The sequence below is a fragment of the Elaeis guineensis genome, chromosome 15 (genome assembly GCF_000442705.2).
Source record: "Elaeis guineensis isolate ETL-2024a chromosome 15, EG11, whole genome shotgun sequence".
In the NCBI taxonomy this organism is placed as follows: Eukaryota; Viridiplantae; Streptophyta; class Magnoliopsida; order Arecales; family Arecaceae; genus Elaeis; species Elaeis guineensis.
In genome coordinates, this window is record NC_026007.2 from 51,061,711 (window position 1) to 51,082,378 (window position 20,668).

General features: G+C 33.4%; 1 protein-coding gene across 2 annotated transcripts; it reads right to left on the bottom strand.

Annotated features, from left to right (window-relative positions):
• Positions 1-10,775: 10,775 nt before the first annotated feature.
• LOC105057978 (uncharacterized) lies at positions 10,776-18,818 on the bottom strand. Of its 2 annotated transcripts, none has more exons than XM_010940732.4 (5): positions 18,664-18,818; positions 11,935-12,117; positions 11,717-11,815; positions 11,469-11,620; positions 10,776-11,396 (listed from the first exon to the last, which is right to left on the bottom strand). In XM_010940732.4, the coding sequence occupies exons 2-5, from the start codon at positions 12,091-12,093 to the stop codon at positions 11,015-11,017; spliced, it is 792 nt and encodes a 263-aa protein (XP_010939034.1). In that variant the 5' UTR covers positions 12,094-12,117; positions 18,664-18,818; the 3' UTR covers positions 10,776-11,014. The 2 variants fall into 2 exon arrangements, with proteins under 2 accessions (XP_010939034.1, XP_073105730.1); XM_073249629.1 differs by lacking the exon at positions 18,664-18,818 and adding an exon at positions 15,203-15,221.
• Positions 18,819-20,668: the final 1,850 nt, after the last annotated feature.

Below are 20,668 nucleotides of genomic sequence, written 5' to 3' on the forward strand. Positions count from 1 at the left end.
TATAGATAAACCATTGATCCTTAGATTTCTCAAATACTTAAGGATTGTCTTTACAACCTTCCAATGATTCTCATCCGGATCAGATTGGTATCTACTCACTACCCCTAGTGAGTATGCCATATCTAGTCTCATACATATCATAGCGTATATCATAGATCCCATTATCGAGGTATATAAAATTTTACTCATACGCTCTCTCTGTTGTGAGGTTGTTGGACAATCCTTCTTAGAGAGAGCAATTCCATGGCCTATCGATAGATAGTCTTTCTTGAAATTTTTCATGCTGAACCATTTTAGCACGGTGTCTATGTACATGGATTGGGACAATCCAAGCAGCCTTTTACATCGATCCCTATAGATCTTCATCTCTAAGATGTAGGATGCTTCTTTCAAATCCTTCATGAAGAACTGTGAAGATAGCCAAAGTTTTATACTTAATAAAGCAAAAATATCATTTTCTATTAAAAGTATATCATCACATATAATACAAGAAAAATGACTATAAAGTCATTAGCCCATTTATAAATGCAAGGCTCTTTTCTGTTCTTAACAAAGCCATACGTTCTAATCATCTTAACAAAATATAAATTCTAACTTTGAGATGCCTGCTTCAATCCATAAATGGATCTCTGAAGCTTGCATATCTTTGATTCATCAGTGGATGTGAATTCTTCAGGTTGTATTATATACACCTCTTCATCCAGCTCTCCATTCAAGAAAGCCATCTAGATATCCATTTGTCAGATTTCGTAATCAAGGTATGCTGCTATTGCAAGTATAATCTGAATGGACTTGAGCATTGCTAGAGAAGAAAATATCTCATCATAGTCAATACCATAACATTGATGATATCCCTTGACAACCAAATAGACTTTGTAGGTCTCCACCTTCCCATCTGCACTCCTTTTCCTTTTGAATATCCATTTACACCTTATGGATTTTATTTCTTTGGGTGAATTAATTAGTGTCCATACACCATTGATCTCCATGGACTCCATCTCAGATTTTATGGTATTAAGCCATTTCTCAGAGTCGGACCTCTGCATGGCATCTATATAGATGATCGGATCCTCGTCATTCTCATCATGTTCAACAGGATCACCATCTCGGATCAAGAAACCATAGTATCTATCCAACTGATGTGAAATTCTACCAGATCTCCTTAAAGGTGCCTCTACAATGGGCTCTAGGTTTAATCTAATCAAATTCGATTCTATATTTTCACTTGTCTATGTCGGTTCTTTGATCTGTCGAACTTCATCAAGTTCAACCTTAGTGGCATTAGTTTCTTTCATAAGGAACTCTTTTTCTAAAAAAAACTGTTCTATTGCTGATGAGCACCTTTTGTTCTTCAGTAAGATGGAAGTAGTATGCCCTAGATTCGTTGAGATACCCTACAAATAAGCACTTATCAAGATGGGGTCCAAGCTTATCGATCTGTAAATGTTTGACATAAGCCGAACAATAATAAAATCTTAAGGTGAGAGAGTGTCAGCCTACGTCCAGTCCATATCTCATATGGTATTTTTGTGATCGATTTGTTTGGAATGTTGTTCCGAACATAGCAAGCAGTCTCAAAAGCATAATCCCAAAAAGAGATTGGTAAACTCACAAACCCCATCATGGACTGAACCATGTCTCACAGAGTTTGATTCCTCCATTCTGACACCCTATTATGTTATGGTGTTTCTGGAGAGATCTATTATGAAAGAATCCCATTCTCTTTTAGATATATCAAAAACTCATTGAAAATGTATTCATCTTCTCGGTCTGATCGAAGAGTTTTAATATTCTTTTCAATTTTTCTATCTCATTATGGAATCGTTTAAATATTTTAAATAATTCAAATTTATACTTTATAAGATAGACGTATCGATACCTAGATAGGTCATCAGTAAATGTAATAAAGTAGTTATATCCTCCTCTGGCACACGTGTTCATAGGTCCATATACATCAGTATGTACTAGACTCAGAACATCACTGGCTCATTCACCCTTTTCAGTAAAGGGTGACTTGGTCATTTTATCAAGAAGACAGAACTCACAGGTCAGCAATGATTCACCATCATTGATGTCGAGAATTCTCTTTTTAGCTAATCTGTTTATCCTATTCTTATTTATATGACCGAGCCTACAATGCTAAAGATAGATATCCATAATATTATCTATTCTAGGATGTTTGTTCGATGTGTATATTACACTAACAGGCTATAATAAAGTATAAATATCATTTTTCAATTGTTCATGCATAACTGTGATATTATTCATAATGATATCATAAAAAAAAATTTATTGAAAAATTATAACCATCTTTGGTCAAAAAACCTACCAAAGTAACATTCATTAGGAAAGATGGACAATGATGACAATCATCTAAAATAATAACATTTGAATTGAGAACAAGCTGAACTATTTCTATAGCTAGAACTGGAACAGATCTTCCATCTTCAATATTCAAAAATCATTCATCCTTCTCAAACTTTCTACTAACCTGAAGTTCCTACAATGAATTATAAATATAAATTGGACTTTCAGTATCTAATATCCAGGTAGTAGTATCACATATAGAAAAATTATAAGATATTATCATATAAGTATCTTATCTAGCAATCATTTACTTTTTTCTCTTTTTAAGCCTGTTCGGATCAAAGGTAGCTAGATATAGAGGATAATTCCTCTTCCAGTACCCCAACTTCTTATAAAGGAAGCATTCTGTCTTACTCTAGTCTGCCTTAGACTGCTTAGTTCGATTGGACTTAAAAGCCCCAACATGATACCTCTGCACTATCCTTTTCTTTTCTCTTTCAGAGGATCGATACCCTATTGAGGATGAATCCTTAAGTGCACCAAAGGATTTGTTCAACATTTGAAGCATTTTCTTTGACTGAGCATCATTGAATTTACAACTAAATTTATCATTCATAGCAGCCTCTATTATGCAACATACCATCATACAGTCATTAAGCCACTTCTGATAAGTATCTCTAACCATCGCATTTGCATTAGGAGTAGGCTCTATAGGTGCAAGATCCGTTAGGATGTATAAGATCCTTTCATGTTCTACAACTATTTTCAACTTTCGATATCAATTATCAAAATTTGATCCTATAAGCTTATCACTGTCCAACAGTGAGCGGAGCGACAAACTACTAGCCATCACTGAAAGAAAAATAAAGACCTATTAGTATATGAATTATTTAATTCTAAAGAATTGGACTTTAGTCTAAAGATTCTTCTACTATTTTATACAAATTGGTAGGCTCTACCTCTAATTTGAGAATTACTTTAATTTCTTATAGATACTAGAATCCACACAGACTACATATGAACTCGAGTAAAGCTCTAGCTAACCCTTGTGTATCTATGGGTAGATTCTTGATCAATTATTTCTCCAAACAATTTTTAGTAATAATTTTGCCCCAAGCTCCTCTTTAGTAGGTGTATGGCGCCTCTACTGAAAGTCCTCGTTAGGTCCAACCATTAACATGAATATACTCAATAAATGTAACTAATGAATGATCAGATCTGAGTAGAGCTCTAGCTAACCCAACCATTCATCAAATAATACAACAAAATCATCATATAATGAATGATAATTTTAATATTCAGATAAACACCAGACGTAAGGCACCTCTAATGATCATTTAGATTATTGGATTAATTATTATCCACCTTAATGGGAGGCTATAATCTAGTTATCCCCATAACTATTTCATTTTTAAGGACCTAATAATTTAGAAGATTTAATTACATATTTTAGAGGATAGAGAAAAAATTAATCGATGAGTCTTAAATCCTCCCACTGACTTCATCAAGTCATGAAGAGTACTAGAGACAAGCTAGTCTACATGCACCTAAATCAGTCGCACTGATTTTTTTTAATGGCATGGGTCAACTCAAATCAATTAGTGATCTAATCAAAACATAATCTATCAAATTGACCAGTGGAAGGGTCTGTCAAAGCTTGCCTTAAATACCATCAAAATAGTCAGGTAAGCGGGCTGTCAATTAAAAACTATCAATCGAACTGTCAAACTTATCTTAGACACTAATTGATCGATTAGTTTCAATTTGGTCAGCCAAATGCTCGACCACTGAGCCACAGTCAGATCTATTTGGTCTAATCAAAATATGAACTTAATCAACTACAGCTTTGTATTTAATCTAGAGTATCCTTGATCTAATCTAAATTAACTTTTGGTTAGATTTAATCAATAACTCTATTTAGTCCATTGTTTGATTCTAACTCTAGGTCTAACCCAATTAAATGACCTGATTTAATCTAACCTATATCCCATATTTTATACAATATCATTAGATCTTAAAATCACAATTCTAGATCTAATGATTCAACTCTTAATTCTTAATTAAGTATAAAATTAAAATAATTTCAGGTGTAAATTTATTGCATTATGAACATAGGTATTAATTGAAACAATTTCAACTATAAACTATTTACATAAACTTTCATGCCAAGTTTACATCATATGTCATTGGTTTTTTAGATCCAAAAAACTAATTTTTAGATCAATGTTTAACAATTAAACATATTCAAAACTGATCTAAATATCAGGTATACATCGCATATATAACAGCTATATTTAGATCTCTACAGATTACATCATATGCAACATACAATTCAAATCTTAAAACTAATTTTTATATCTAAATTTTTTTTATTAAAATTATAATACATCATAAATTATTTTAGATCTAATCTAAACATATCTATTATCAAAATAATTTTAAAATTTCTTTCGCTATTCTTCTTCATGAGATTTGATCATAGTGGCTCCCCTACACGTCATAAAAGAATCCATTGAATGGGCAAGAGAGAAACTTTAATCCTTGCTTTCTCTTATAACCAGATGACCTGATAATCAACTCAATCCGAGTACTGAGCTACTAAGATGAGAAATCAAATTTCAAGTTGAATTGAATCAATATGTGCAATCATCAGAAAATCTAGGCGTGCACATATGAACATGATCATATATAATATGACATGTATCTAATCTTATTAGATTACTGCATCATATTTTATTTCAGATTTGAACTTACTTTTATACAACATATAAAACTAATATTTCAAATCTGAAATCGCATAGAAATATATTCAAAAACACATATGAACATATAGAAAATAAAATTTTGGTTAAACCTATTATCGTGTTGTGCAAAAATCTATATATAAACAGATCTAAAAATCTATCAAAATAAATTCAATTCAGATCTTGATTAAGTCTAACTTCTAATCTGAAATAATTTCATAAAAATCTATCAAAAATTGATTTAAAATAGATCATAATCAGATAGTTATTCTAACAAAAAGTTCTACAATAAAAATTTTATTAAAAAAACATAATCAACAATTGATTTGAATCTTGAAATCTGGTCAAAATAAGATTAGAAAAATTCAAATTAACTAGTCTAATTCAGATTTAATTTTTATAAAAAAATTGATCACATGTCAGATGTGATCATATCAGAAAAAATTAACTATACATCTATATCCTGGAGCCTGGCTCTGACACCAGTTAAAAGAAAAAATCCGATTCAGATCGGATCGCCAAAGAAGATTGAACAGATTTCTATTTTAAAATTTTTATAACTATTATAAATTATCTTGGATGTGCAGTGGATTCAAGATCAAGATGCAGAGATTTTTTGAACAAGATGCCTTGCGAGATTTGGATATACAGATCCTCTACTTCGCGTGCATGCCAAGCTCCGCAAAAAAGAGGGATGAAGATCTTCGCATCAATCCTTCAGAAGGGAAGCAGGAGTGGTTGAGATCTGATCTCACAATAGGGGAGCACCTTGGATGGGATTCTTCATGCCAAGATGATGCACGTCAAGGACCCTCCACGCCAAGAAAGAAACCATGCCTCCCTTTGTCGCATAACCTCTTCTCACAGTGATTTTTCTTTTCTTTTATCGCACAAATTAGATTGCATATCATTGGTGATAAGGTCCCCTCCTTTTATAATTGATGCCCCATGTTATCTGATCATGACCTCATTCATAAGGACTCTAATTCAAATCCAATCTAAATTAGAACTCATCCTCATCAAAATAGGAAACCCAAGTGAGAAAGGAGAGTGGCAATCCTTCACGTCTTTTATCTTCACGTGCGAACAAGGTATGGGGCGAAAATATTTTGTGCTCCATCTCCTCTTGGTCGGCCACTTTATAAGAGAGACTCTCAAAATTTTGGGACTCTATGGATCTAATCCTATTTGATTTAAATTTGACTCAATTTGAATCTAATTTGAACTTGATTCGAACCAAATTTGAAGAGGCTATCAATCTTAATTTAATTAAGATTTCGGTCCAAGTCTAACTTGAAATTTTAATCCAATCAAGCCCACTTAAATTAGATCTAATCTGAAATAATTAAGACTAAAATTAAAACTCTCAAAACTTTTTTGGATCATAGATCAGATCAAATTAATCCTCAAAATTAAATCTGCACCTCATGTCTAGTGCTAGCTAAATATAGTCAACTGTTTAATCCTATATAATCTCTAATTTAATTCTCAGTTAAGCTAATCTATTTATTCAATCAAGTCATGTACTTCCAAATTGAATATATAGATATCAGGTCAATTCTTTCCTACATTGCTAGACTTTATGCGTGACTTCATAGGTTCGAACACTAAGCTGGTAGTATAGAAATTATTTTCTGTACTAATTGAAATTACCATCTAATAATGGTTTCCGACATCTGGATGAGTCGAATATTTGTAAAGCAGTATTCAAGAATATTGGAATATGGTTGCCGTATAATTCATCCCTTTGACCCTGACTGCTCAGGATGACCTAGAGTTAAACTGTCAATCCTGAATGAGTCATCAACATTATATTTCAATCTTTTTCAAATCTTATGACAGATCACAAGGATTATCCTGACTAAAATTTTACTGGATGGAGATACAGTGATATATTGACTCCTGTAATCTGGAGGGATCAATTCTATCTTGATCCACACACAAACTTCACAAGTACTTGACCGTACTCAGTAACCTTCTGTCACTGCATTAGAAATACAGATAATTCGGCACCAAAGCACAGTGAATTGCTTGCAAGTCATCATGATGATCTCAGGTCGAAGGGACACTTATATCCATATTCTTCGCAAGCTACTCTTGACAATAAAGTGCTCCACAGATGAGTCATTATTTAATGACAATGTGCTCCTACATCTTATCTGTATACCGTATCAGTGTCTCCACACTTTTTGATTACGAGAACAACCAGCTTATATAATACACAATAATCTACACTCGATAAACGTTACCATCCTTTTAATGACTTATCATTTGGTTGCAAACATTTTTAAAAATCATTTGATAAATCCTCTTTTATTGATTGTCTTTAAAATTCTAAGAACTTCATCACAATACAAGAGTTCAAATAAGGAAGATGCACAATTCGTGATAAAAATATCAAATAATTTTTATTAATTCATAATCTATATATAAATTACAAAGGGCATAATCATTCAAACGAGCTTTAGGACATAATTTCTAACAACTACATGAATCAAAAAGACGTCATATACCCACTGTAGGTGTCGTAGCAGCTTATGAGTACTTGATGGCAACATATAAAGTGACTTTTTTTGGTATGATTTTTTTTTTTTGGTATAATTAGTATAGATTTTAAGAAAATATTTTTACTACGAATCGAAGAGTTTCATAAATTTTAGAGTATCTATAAACAAAATATTAATTTTTTTAAATTCAAAACAATTGATTGTGGTTTCAAAAGTTTATTTATCTGGAAATATAACGTTCCTGAAATAGCCTTGTAGAATTAACTAGGATGATCTTATGCAAATTAGAAATTTCTATTTTTTTCCTAAATTATATGTAAAAATAAAATAAAGAATGGATTAAATGGGATTGAATTCTTCTTAGCAAGAGATTCCTTTAGTTTAACATATTTATGTTTTTTTTTTCTATTGGAAAGTTGATTAAGTGGAATTGAATTCTTCATGTTCCTTTTGATTATCATATTCTTATTCATTTCTTATTTAGGAGTAGAGTAAATGAGATTAAAAGCATATTTGGTTGGAGAAAGTTAAGTCTCTAGAATTAAAATGGGAATGAATGCGAATTCCAGCTATTTGGTCAGAGGGAGACTCATTCTTGTTCTAATTTCAAAGAGAAATGGGAATATATCCAAATCTTCCAAAACTCAATTCCTACTCATTCTTAATGTTTAAACTCTATTTCGCTATCAATTCCGATTCAAATCATATACATCGGAGGATATGGTCATTCCAATTTTAATTTCAATGGTGAATCAAATGCTAACTAAATATAGATGATAACATAGAGAATCTTGCAGCTGCCCCGTGGATCTAAATAGCCTTTACCATCTTGGAAGTTGAAACCAGGCGCCTTGTCTCTCCTTTTATCCATTGCCTCCGCAACAACTAGGAGCACCCCGAAGGACATCCGGCTTGCCATGTTGCCGTCCCGCTCGATCTAACGTGTTGGCCTTTTGGAAACAAAGTGTCGTTAGCTTTTTGCTACACAGTATTCTTTCATCAAAAACTCCCACCATAGGTAGTCAGTCACATGTATGGAATTCAATTCTTGTATAGTATCTAAAAGGTAAATAAGATCATAATTTGGTGGTCCACTTGGAAATATATAATACACCCCGACTCTTATTAATAAATTATTTTATTTGATCACGAAATTAATGTTGAGGTTAGTTATGCAGATGAAATAATCTCTATATAATTTACTGATAAAATAATTTCTACCATATTTCATCACATAAGTAATGATGGATCAGTCATAAAACTGATGGGTGGGTATTTTCTCATTACAAGTACCAAAGGAACTCTTTGTTACTATTCTTTAGGGATTGGCTATCACTAATCATTTGTGATGCTATAATTCCTGTTGCTTCCAATCTTGCAGTATCCAATGGGAAAGTTTCTGGGCTTCTGTGACCAGGCTTGAAGCTGCACAACATAATCATTAAAAAAATATATATTAAACACACACACACACACACACACACACACAAAAACTGGTCACAATAAAAAAAATATAAATCATATTTTATCTTGCATGCCCTGGTCCCACAACATCATTGGAAAAAAAATTTCCACTTGCATGCTTGACTTCTCTTAGAGCTTTACGTATAATTTGCATGCATCAATGGTGATAAAGAGAACACTGAGGTCCGATTCGTGCAAGCCTGAATTGTGTGAAGTTGTGTTTCCCTTAGATTTTCCACTCGAAGCGGTATTTTTTCTCGGATTTATCTCCATGAGGACTAAGATAAAAAGGCATGCTCCCAAATCTTTTACTTGCTCCACTTCACATTTTGTTTCAACAAAATCAAGAGAGTCCACCAACCTGTAATCATATACTTGAGCACAAAGTATAGCTATCAATAAAGAAGTTTTGGGTTGGGAACAAAGTATCATGAAGGGCTACCAAAGTAAGCTGATTCATACCCTTACTAAGACTCCCATGAGCATTAGCAACCTTGAAGTCCTTGTTCAGAAATATCAAATATTAAAGCCTATTTTTATCAACACACTAATTCTCCCACGAGATTAACTAGTCTGGTATCATATTGGAAGTATGTATCATTTTCGCTGGAAGAGCATTGAGTGTTTCAGCATGTAACGAGCATATCAACCATAGTATCATGAGCTCAGCATTTTAAATGAGTAAACTGATCAGTAATGAAAATATCAACTACTAGGAGCACATTGATTTTTTTTCCCCTGTGCAGGCAGATCATTTTGCATATCAAACTAGCATTATAGTATTGTTTGTTTTGGCCAACAAAACTAGCCAATTAAATGCGTGATGAGCATATTAGAAGTGTGTTACATCAGCATAGGGTAGACAATAACATGAGCACTGATAAGCAGACTAGGACTTGGGGGGAAAAAATTGGATTTGATACAAGAAACTTGGATTTGATCCTGCTCTTATCCAAGTTCTCAGAAAATTTGAGGCTTCCAAATTGTCCCTCAAATCTACAGCAACTTGGGTTCAAAGAAGTTGCAAAATAGTACCTATAGAAACTCTGAAAAGTGAGATGGAAAGCATTTGAACCCACAAAATAAAGGCCTTCAATATCTACCAGAAAAAAAGGCTTCAATGACATCGGCTGAACCCTCCAAAGCAACAGTACAGAACTCCTTCACAGCCAGCAATTGGCTTGTGTTTGATCAAGGATAGGAGTATAGAATGAATGGTAACAATCTTCGCAAACTACGAAACAATTGGAACCTTTTTTTAACAAAAACAGACATCAGTATTCTGGTGTAAAATTGGCTAGTAAAATTCATGCGACTTATTCGAGGGGAAAGTGTATATGGCAATTCAAAAATGTATAGTGGATATGACTGCTTCAAATTAGAAGAGTTCTAATATGCGTGAAGAGTACCGATAGCTTCTAATTTCAAACTTTTAATTATGTTATTCAATAAAATACAGTATACTCTATATATGGCGTAGAATATCAGTCTTCAGAAAAACAAAAATGTTGAGCAATTAACTTCAAATTACCCTTCTGTTTTGTCTGAAGGTCTTCACAGAGGAGAAACAATCTGGGAGGACTTCATGATATTTTTGGCTAATTGGTTGGCATACAACAGAAGGCGGTAATGCCAACTCAAAAGAGATACCCTATGAAATATGAATTGGAAGAAAAAATAAATAAATGAATTCACTGAATATACTAAATCATAGTTTAGAACCTAATCACAATCCAAGAACAAGCCATGCTCGTCTCAAATATGCCTGCCATTAATTCATATGTGGCATTCAATTCAGCTCTCCAATAATGAGTACAACCAAAAAAAAAATGATATCCACACCCCAAGTAAATGAAATAAGCATCAGAGCATGATGTGGCCGAAGTATAGATGCAATGGAAAGAATGCATATTAAAATGGTTTGAATCCAAGTACCAAGTGTTGTCTCCATCAAAACCATGGATCCAATGAAGAGCTAGGGAAAGCAAATTATTACCCACTGACATTACCAAGCCAGAACAACAAGGGAAACTGAACTGCAGCCATGAAGAGCAGAAGATAATGATGCCTGGTGGAGTGCTTCTCATACCCCCTAGCTCCTCCAAGAAGGACCCTCTTCATGGTCTTTACAAGGAACACTGCCATGCACACACACATCCATGGCAGCAGAAAATAATATGAGTAGCTCCAAAAGATCCTTGCCAGAACAGCAAGGGACAAGCCAGCAAATCCATACCCAGCATAGGCCACAATGTCCAGCAATGGTGCCTCACCACTGCCTAAGGAATACAATAACCCTTTTAGGAGGAGGATATGGAAGAACCAGCCTGCTAATCCCTTTGTAAACTGTAGACTCAAAGCTTCTGGTGTAAATCTGCATTGGATAACATGTTAAAAAGTGGCATGATGATAAAAGATAAGAAGACATGTTTAAGACTTATCTTACCTTCCAAAAACACCCAATGAGAATCCTGAGAGGACAACATAAGTACCAAAGGCCATGAGGGGGATGTATAAATCTGGGGCATTTATATCATGGACTGGAGGTTTGTAGGCAAGCCTACCTCCAACTGGCTCTGTAATTCTAGTCCAATGTCCCTGGATGAAGGCAGTCAAAGGACATGTGATATAGTATGGTACAAGGAGCTAGCTAACCAGATACAGAAGGAAAAGAAGTCAATTAAGCATCCTTACCCTGTGCAGGAATGGGAACAGGATCACTTTCAATTTATTCCTCACATACTGGCCATTCACTTGAAAGTAATACTGAGGATCAGACAAATATTGACTAATCTGTCCACAGAATCATGAAGGTGATTGTAAGCCCCTTGCTTTAAGCAAAAGCATTGCTACCCAATGGAGAAAAAGACCAAGTGATTTTTTACTATATGAATGTTCTATCCTCAGCTTACATTGCTTTGCATAAATTCAGAGCTTGAGCCTAGGAATTTCTCCCCATATGCTCCTAGTCCTCCACGGATGAGTCCAGATCCAGTCCCATAGAAAGCATTTCCAAATGGGTTTGGTGGGGGTCCTTGCATGCCAGACTGGTTACCAAGACTGCCGTTCATTGCTGTCAAGTATCTGAAAATTACCTGAATAAAAACAAATAGTGTAAAATTACTCCATTTGGAAGCAAACATGTTCCTCAAGTTTGAGAATAATCTGAACAGCCTGAATAATAGCAGTGGTATCTGTAATTTTATACACAAAACCTTAAGAATTATGTTAATGGATATAATATTTATAGATTTCCAGGAAAGTGGACATCAGAATAATTGTTATAGAAAGTCTTATTGCATTCAAATATCTGCAATAATTCTGCGCACATTAACACTATGAAAGCTACACAAGTGCTACTTCTGGAAAGTAATCAAATTTTTAGATTTCTAAAATTTCACTACATTTCTAATGAACAAGATGGAACTGAACATTAAAGATCAGATATTGTATGAAAAGAGAAAGGAAGAAAGTCCGTTTCATCATTATCTCAGCACAAGCAAGAAACTACTCGGTGTACTCTTTATAAGAATGTTCTATTCATGTTTAGAAGAATCTCCTTCCCAATACCCACTAGCAGAGAATGCATCACAGTTACAATCCTTATTGGCCTTATGCAGTAGCCTGCCCCAATTAAGTAACACTAAAATTTGCATCAAAACGCGGCAGAAAAATGATGAAATTGACATTACCCATTGAACCACAATTTTGTTAGCTTTGGTCTGGAACCGGTATCCATTTCACTATAAGGAGACACCTGATCTTTAAACACGTACTATGAACCAGTAATTCTATGATCTTTTAATCTAACAGTCCTTAGTTTTTACACATTTTAACAGATTTTCTCCTAGAAGAGTGCCTTACAGGGACAGAAATCATCAGGTCTTACATGGCTTGTAAATAGATTCTTCCGACAGGATGTCCAGGTGATTAGTGGCAGATGAGCTGAAAGCTTTACTCGGCAGGATATAATGCACAGGCATCTGTTAGATTTTCATATTAGCCTCGAAAAGCTTTCCTGAAGACATTGAAACTAGATAATTGCTCTGCAATTACATTCACTACAAAGAGTTAAGGATAAACAAACCTCACACCTGAAATTACCAACATCATCATGACATTGGCTTTTTGAATCACCTTTGGCAGGTTGTGTTTACCAGGGTACATTATATTTGTTTTGGACTGATTCTTTGTGAAATAAATAAGAACTGATACCACCACATTTGGGGTACTCCACTGGATAAAATCGATATAACAAATTACTGTAGCCATCTGAAAGTGCATGGCCTAGATTCCCTCTAGCGATTCAAGCTTTCCTCACCCAAAGTGATTTGAATAATTGAACAAAATCCAAATGAGAGGGAGAACAATAGATTAACAGCCTGCTGTCCTCAAGTTGGAAACAAAACATCCAAAACAATCTTTAGCTTGGATGCATCAAAAAAAGGCCAACAAAGGGCTACAATCAAAATTTCATGGATGCCTCACATTTAGCCAAGTGACTCCAGCAAGATTCAATGTCCGGATAGATGCTGAGCCATGCCATGCCCAAAATCTTTCACAAGGCTCAAACCAAAAGCATGATCATAATCCAATGTGGCTCTTGTAAATAACATTCAAACGCATTTAAATGTTCTGCTTTCCCAATTAATATACCAGTCTTGAAAAGGAAAATAGGCTAGTAGACGCTTAAAATCACCAGATGATCCCAGTACATATGTCAGTGGAGACACCAGAACTGTTGGTTTGCCATGCAAATAGTCAAACACTTCTAGAGTAAATTTGCTGTGGCCCTGGAGCATCCCAGCATTGCAAAAATAAATATATATCGATAGGAAGGACCTTGAGGTGCACATATATAAGAATATAAAACAAGGCCAAAACAAACTTTCATCCTGTTATAATATTAAGAAATCGCATGAAATTACGAAAGGAAGGAAAGGGTAGTCTGAATATTCAGATCTATGAAATCTTTGAGCTCCTCCTGTTGTTATTTTCCATGGAATTTGTTATTTGTCATGGAATAGGTTGAGCTAAACAACTGTGGGTTCTTAAGGAAATGTGCAAACATCATATCAATTGGATTCTTCCACTACAAATCACAAAAGTTCATCTTCACTATATTGGTTCAAAACTTCAAATGAACCGTTCAAGATACCAATTTGACAATGGATATTTGTAAGATTAAAGAATCAATTTATTTGTAATCTACGACCAATGAAAGTAAATCACATGATTCTATACTAGCAAGTCCCAAGAGATATCACAGTTACCATGGTCTACAATGTAAGACAAACAAGCAAAACATCTCATATTTAGAGTTCCTATCAATAAAACATGTCATACATGCATACTACAATGCATAAGATATATGCTTCTATCCATACAAAAATATGTAATTTTCTAGCTAAATAGGGGTGTCAAAAATCTTTTCTATAGATTTTTCAACTTCTTTACAAAAATTTTGCAAATATCCCAGATATCCAGTTTGACAACACAATCAACATTTCTTAAGCAGAAATCTTTCGGCTACAAATTGCCCAACAAGGAGGAAATGCTTTGTTTAAAACAGGCGAGCCATTGTCATAAATTATAATTTCGGACAGCTTTAAAACAAGGTATTCTTTATAAATTCCCCTGTTTTGAACATACAATCAAAAATTCAAAATAATGCATATGCAAGTTTCATGAGAATGCAAAATTCAATCATGATTTCAATAAAAGCATAATTTGTTGTACTGCTTGTGCCTTCAGTAAGTTTTAGTTTAATCCCAACATTACTAAGATGAAATGATATATCATTTATGTTGTATCTTATCAAGGATAAGTTTTTTTTATACACATTGATGTTCTGATGGAATCCACTTGACCATGATCTAAATATGAGGTCACGTGACTGCTTCTTAGGAGGTCCAAGCACTCTAATTCCATCGATAGATACTCCCCTCTCCATGCCTAAATACCCTCTCCAGTCTCCAATTTCAACCTTTATTAAGTGTAACAAATTCTCACAACATGTGATATTTGCAAAACTGAATATACTGATGCATCATATACAAAGAACCTTTTTATTTCTTGGAAGAGATAAATAGGAATTCACCCTATTGTTCTTGAAAATATATACAAAATTATGAAGACATTCCTCCATAAAATATTTGTTTTAGTATAATGAAAGGCCACATCTTAAGGACAGCTTATCCTTTTGCTGCTTCAAGGCACAAAAAAAAGCTGTTTCCTCATCAGCAAGTACAGCAGTACCAAATTGGCTCACTTTATGCAATTGATTGACCTTTGGACTTCAAACAACTGTACAAGAAATTCAATGCCACAAACAGAGAGCCACATGTCATGATTAAAGGACGGACATCTCTTCCTGAAAGATATAGCTCCTACCCTCCCTAGGAAAAGATAGAATAATAAAATTATTAAAAGGGCAAACTATTAATTGTTTCAGTTGCAAAGTTTCCTAACACACATGGAAAAGAACATTCTAAGATATAAATTGATCCCATTGCCCTATAAAATTTATCACAAACATATGTTATAATTACAAAAGAAGGCATAGCATCAAATCAATGAGAAGGTTGAATTATTTCACTAGTACGCCTTGGCTATCAGTATTGTATCCTTTTTTTTTTTTTTGCGAATATTGTATCTTAACAATGAATTTGTAATTTTTGTTGAGCATGAATAACAAATATAATGATGCTCAAGCACTAAGTTCCATAGTAACTGAACATGCATGCATTGAAAGTTCCTTATTCTAGATAAAACAGCCTGCCTTTTGCTTACTGACATAACTAGTAAACATATAAAACCTGGGAAATGGACATTCTTACATCAATTTGGAGAAGGTATATAGATCCCACCTTGCCATCGGTTTCTACATTGCCCCTGTTCAAACCATCTCAAATGATCTTCCTCACCTTATCTCTATCTATTCCAGTCATCCTCTAATGTAACCATTCACAAATCTGCAGCTGCTATGTTACAAGCATTTATCTGAACAGCTTCATTGTTGATTCATTCATCTTACACATGTGGACTCTCCTCACTGCCCAATCTGTAGCATACAATTTCTATAATTGTTGCATTTTCTTTTTTGACGTCTCAGGAGCATTCAACAATATCTAACATTCTTAAGACATATCTCCACCACATCTATCATCTTATCTAGTGACAGCTTAATCGATCTCACCAACATTTTATAGAATAGCAAGAAACAATTTGTTTGTTGAATCTATTCTCTTACTTATTTACTACAGCATCAACTTTTTGCATACTCCCAAAGTTGTAGAACATTTATTCTATGTTCATAATGCATATTCCTTAAAACTTCATTCCATGAATCAACTAGAGGTTCCATCACTTAGATAAAAGCGATATCATCCAAAAAATAACATGCACCAAGGAGCGCCCTCTCAAATATCGACACAAAGTTGATCTAGAAAATGTTAAAATGTAGCTGCCATCAGCCAACTCTTGTTGATAGCCCATTGCCACCAAATACTTGTAGCATCAAGCATGTAAATAAGCACTACAGAACACATGAGTTATTTTATACATGCTTCATGTAGCTCATATAACAAATTGATATTCCTTATTTTTCTCCAGCCCACCAACCAACCTCTCATGGTCATCTCTCATAGGCTTTTCCCATATCAAAAAAACCATATACAGGTTTTCATCTTCACTCATTATTCCATTAAAATGAGCAAATAAAGTCCATGTTACTTGCATCAATTTTTGTTGGAAAACTTTTCTATGGCTAAAAAAGAAAAGAAAAATGAATTAATGATACGACTAGAGTAAATCCTTGGCAACAAACTGCATTTCTTAGCTAGCTCTCTTAGCATAGCCTGGCTTGGAAATCAGATTACCATGCTTGTTTGATAAGAACACTGGAACCTAAGCCACATTTTGTGCTCATCTTATTAATAAGACATGCACCTATATGTATAAACTTGTCTAAAGCCTAGCCAAGCTTGAGCATACTCTTAGCATGATAGAGTGCAGCAAAAACAGCCCAATATGCAGTTCAGCTTTCATTACTAGCCCTATTTTTCCTCCATTCATGTGTCAATCTCCTGGTCTTTATTATCTCATTTACTACACATATTGGCAAAGTCAAATCAACATCTTTGTACGGTGTTTGATGGGCCAAAACATGGTAAAGGGTTTTGTTTGGTTTTCTCCATGTTATATCTGCCCTATACTGTTATAACTTAATGGGTTGTATTTCCTCTATTTTCCCCCTCCTATACATGAACCTTTCCCTCTTATACGTTTATAGCATTATTCTCATTCAACAGCTCCCAAAAATGTTATGTTCCTCATCACAGATACTCTATCACGAGAATCAACCAATCTTATGCAACCAGTGGATTAAAATCCTTCTCCTCTAATGCAACCATTGTGATGGAAATCTATCATGAGCCCTTTCCAGTTTAACTTATTGTAAATGCCAACATATGCCCCACATTGACCTTAATAGATTCCTAGTCCTGAAACCAGCTATGTCCTTTATCTTAATAAGGCCTTTCATGATAACCTTTGCCTAGACTTGGCTTAGACTCATCACCCCTGATATAATGTTTGATTTAGCCATATCCTGGGCTCAAATCAAGTGACACACCTTGTCCACTGTGCTAGGTTAAACCAAACAACCATGGTTCCAAAGAAAAAAAAATTACTATTACAAATTAAAAAAAAAATTGTTAAAAATGGTTGGACTGCATCAATGTTCTTCTAATAATTTGCTCCATTGTAAGGTTGAGCGAAACCAATGAGCTCATCTAAAATGGTTTTGAAGTCTCGATACCAATTAACCACATATGCTTATCTCAATAGTGGAAAATATCTTACTGTCTTTGCATATGAATGGTGAAGCCCCTTCAACATTGACTGGAGACCACTCTTCACATGTATGCCTAAAAAAGATAAAGAAAATACTAAATCGATAATTTGGCAATCCATCCTCCTGCCTATGCCAACAGTGTATCTGCCGACAGCCCTTAGCTGCAGAAATTCCTTCTACATAGCCAGAAGTCTCCTTAAATATTATCATCAAGAGGGACAAACATGCAAGTCTTTTTCTTTCTAAATGCGTGGAGTTTCGACTGTTCACCTATTGTTTCAGACGGTACAATCAAGATGCAAGTATACATAAAAAACCCAGAACAGAAATCCTGTATTCCATGCCATCCTCCGTACTTACTAATGGCAAGCATTGCTTAACTTAGCATTAATGCAATAGCTCTTTCCGAGTTCAAAAAGGACAGAACATGACATAAAATGAACCATTTTCCACCCAAATCATTCATCAAAATGAATGAATATTCCATCCATTGCTAGATTCTTAACCTGCTACGACAAACCCTCTTTTTCCTGGAAATTTATGCAGTTTGGATCCAAAAGACGAAAAATAAAAACATTCCCCTTTTTCTGTTCTTCAGCAAAATAAATCTCATACTTACTGTTATAGAACTGATCAAATCGTTGAGAAAAAAGTGGAGATCAAGTAAAACAAAAATTGAAAGCAAGATTCGGCATGGAAGAAGAAAAATGCTCCCAGATCTGGATAAAGGCAAATGTAAGAGAGCATCGAAGAAAGAAAAGATTGTTCGGAGAGAGATTGATACCTCGAGAAGAAGAAGATCCCGATCGGATCTCTAACAAAGATCACAGCGACAGAAGGGGGAAGCAGAATCGTGCGCTTATAGTTACGGCGGTTTTAAACGAGGTCGTTTAATTGATATTTTATTTTTATGTGGTAATAACTGATTAATAACTTTTTCCAGATTTTGCATCTATGCGTGTCTATAAAAAAATGCTTGCTCACGGATTTATCACACAAATTGTAACAACTCGCCCGGAAAGAGATGTTATTCAGATTTTTTGATCCTTCCAGAAAATTTCAATCAAACCTTTTTATTAAACATATCAGGATTTGAAGCCTAAATATATTATATTTATTTAATAGATTTTGGGATGAGATCCTCGAATGTCATAATAATACATTCTTCCATTCATAATCAAAATTTATTAAAATTTTTTACATACATATCCTTTAAATATTCAAATTTATATAAATATTTTTTAATATTAAAATTTATATATATATTCTCATAAAATATTTATTTTATATATATACTCTTCTTCTTCTTTTTTGCATATATATCCACATCATCTAACATCATTAAAAATTAATATTTTAAAATTTAAATGACTAAAATATCCTTATGAATATATGTATAAAAAAAATTATAAAAATATATATACAAATAACAATTTTATGAAGATATTTATGTAAATTTAAATATTTAAAATGATATACATACAAAAAATTTAATTTAATTTTTATCTATTTTATCTTGATTGATTCTAAACTCTCATACTTTATAATATAGTTATATATTACATAATATAACAACAACGTGATGATAATATTATATAATATTTTATATATTAAAATATTATATTATATGTTATAATATATGTTCATCTTATAATAACATATATACCTTATACATTTCACAAAAATATTTTTGATAAAAATTTTTAAAATAAAATATAATAAAATTATAAATTCTTATTATTACATAATATTCAAACCCATAGCTATATCCATTCTGTAGAAATATACAAGCTATCCATCTAATATCAGATTTCAACATTTTTTTCAGAAGCATATTATTATATATTAGAGAAAACATAGATGGTTACGATATGTTTATTTTTTGGATAAAATAATTTTGATCTATCATTTGATAAGAAGATAATTTTATCTATATAAGTCAATAAATTAAGTATATTCATTATTTTAGTTGTGTATGTTAATATTTCTCCACTAGAATAAAGAAAGAATTAACAAATCAAGAGAAGTGTATTACACGTAAAAAAAATTCTAATTTAAGTTTTTTACATGTATACCCTTCCAAATATTCAAATTTACATAAATATCCTTATAAAATTTCTATTTGCATATATACCATTATAAATTTTTCTTTTTGCACATCTACCCATAAGGGTATTTTAGTTATTTTAATTTTAAACTATTAATTTTTAACGATATTAAATGACATAGATGTATATATAAAAAAAATATTTTATGAGGGTACACATGCAGATATCAATTTTGAAAAGATATTCATATAAATTAAAATATTTAGGAGGATATACACATAAAAAAATCCAACTTATTATCCCTCGTTGGTATCTAAAAAGAGGACTAAGCCTCGAGTGACAAAATTTTTTGGAGGATGAATGTTAAAAGCTTTCTTGATTAGATTGATATCTTTTTTTGAGTAAGCCAGATAGTTCATATCGATCTAGTAAGAATACATCCAAGAAGATTAGAAAAAAAGGATGTCCTTGAAGGCCAACAGAAGGTTTGCAATCTCGATCCACACCATCTCTTTGATATGCTCAGCTACATAAGCGGCCATCCAGTCAGTAGTACTGTTGGCCTTTTGATATATGTGATGTATCTCCATGGATAGGCAATTGCCCACCACGCAGTGGCTGTCATAAATAGGGATAGAAATATGCCAGACCAGACTAGGCTTTGGCTTGAATAGGCCAAGCCTGTATTGTAAAATACTAGTCTGAGCCTGATCTGTTAAACTGGTTCAGACTTAAAATGAA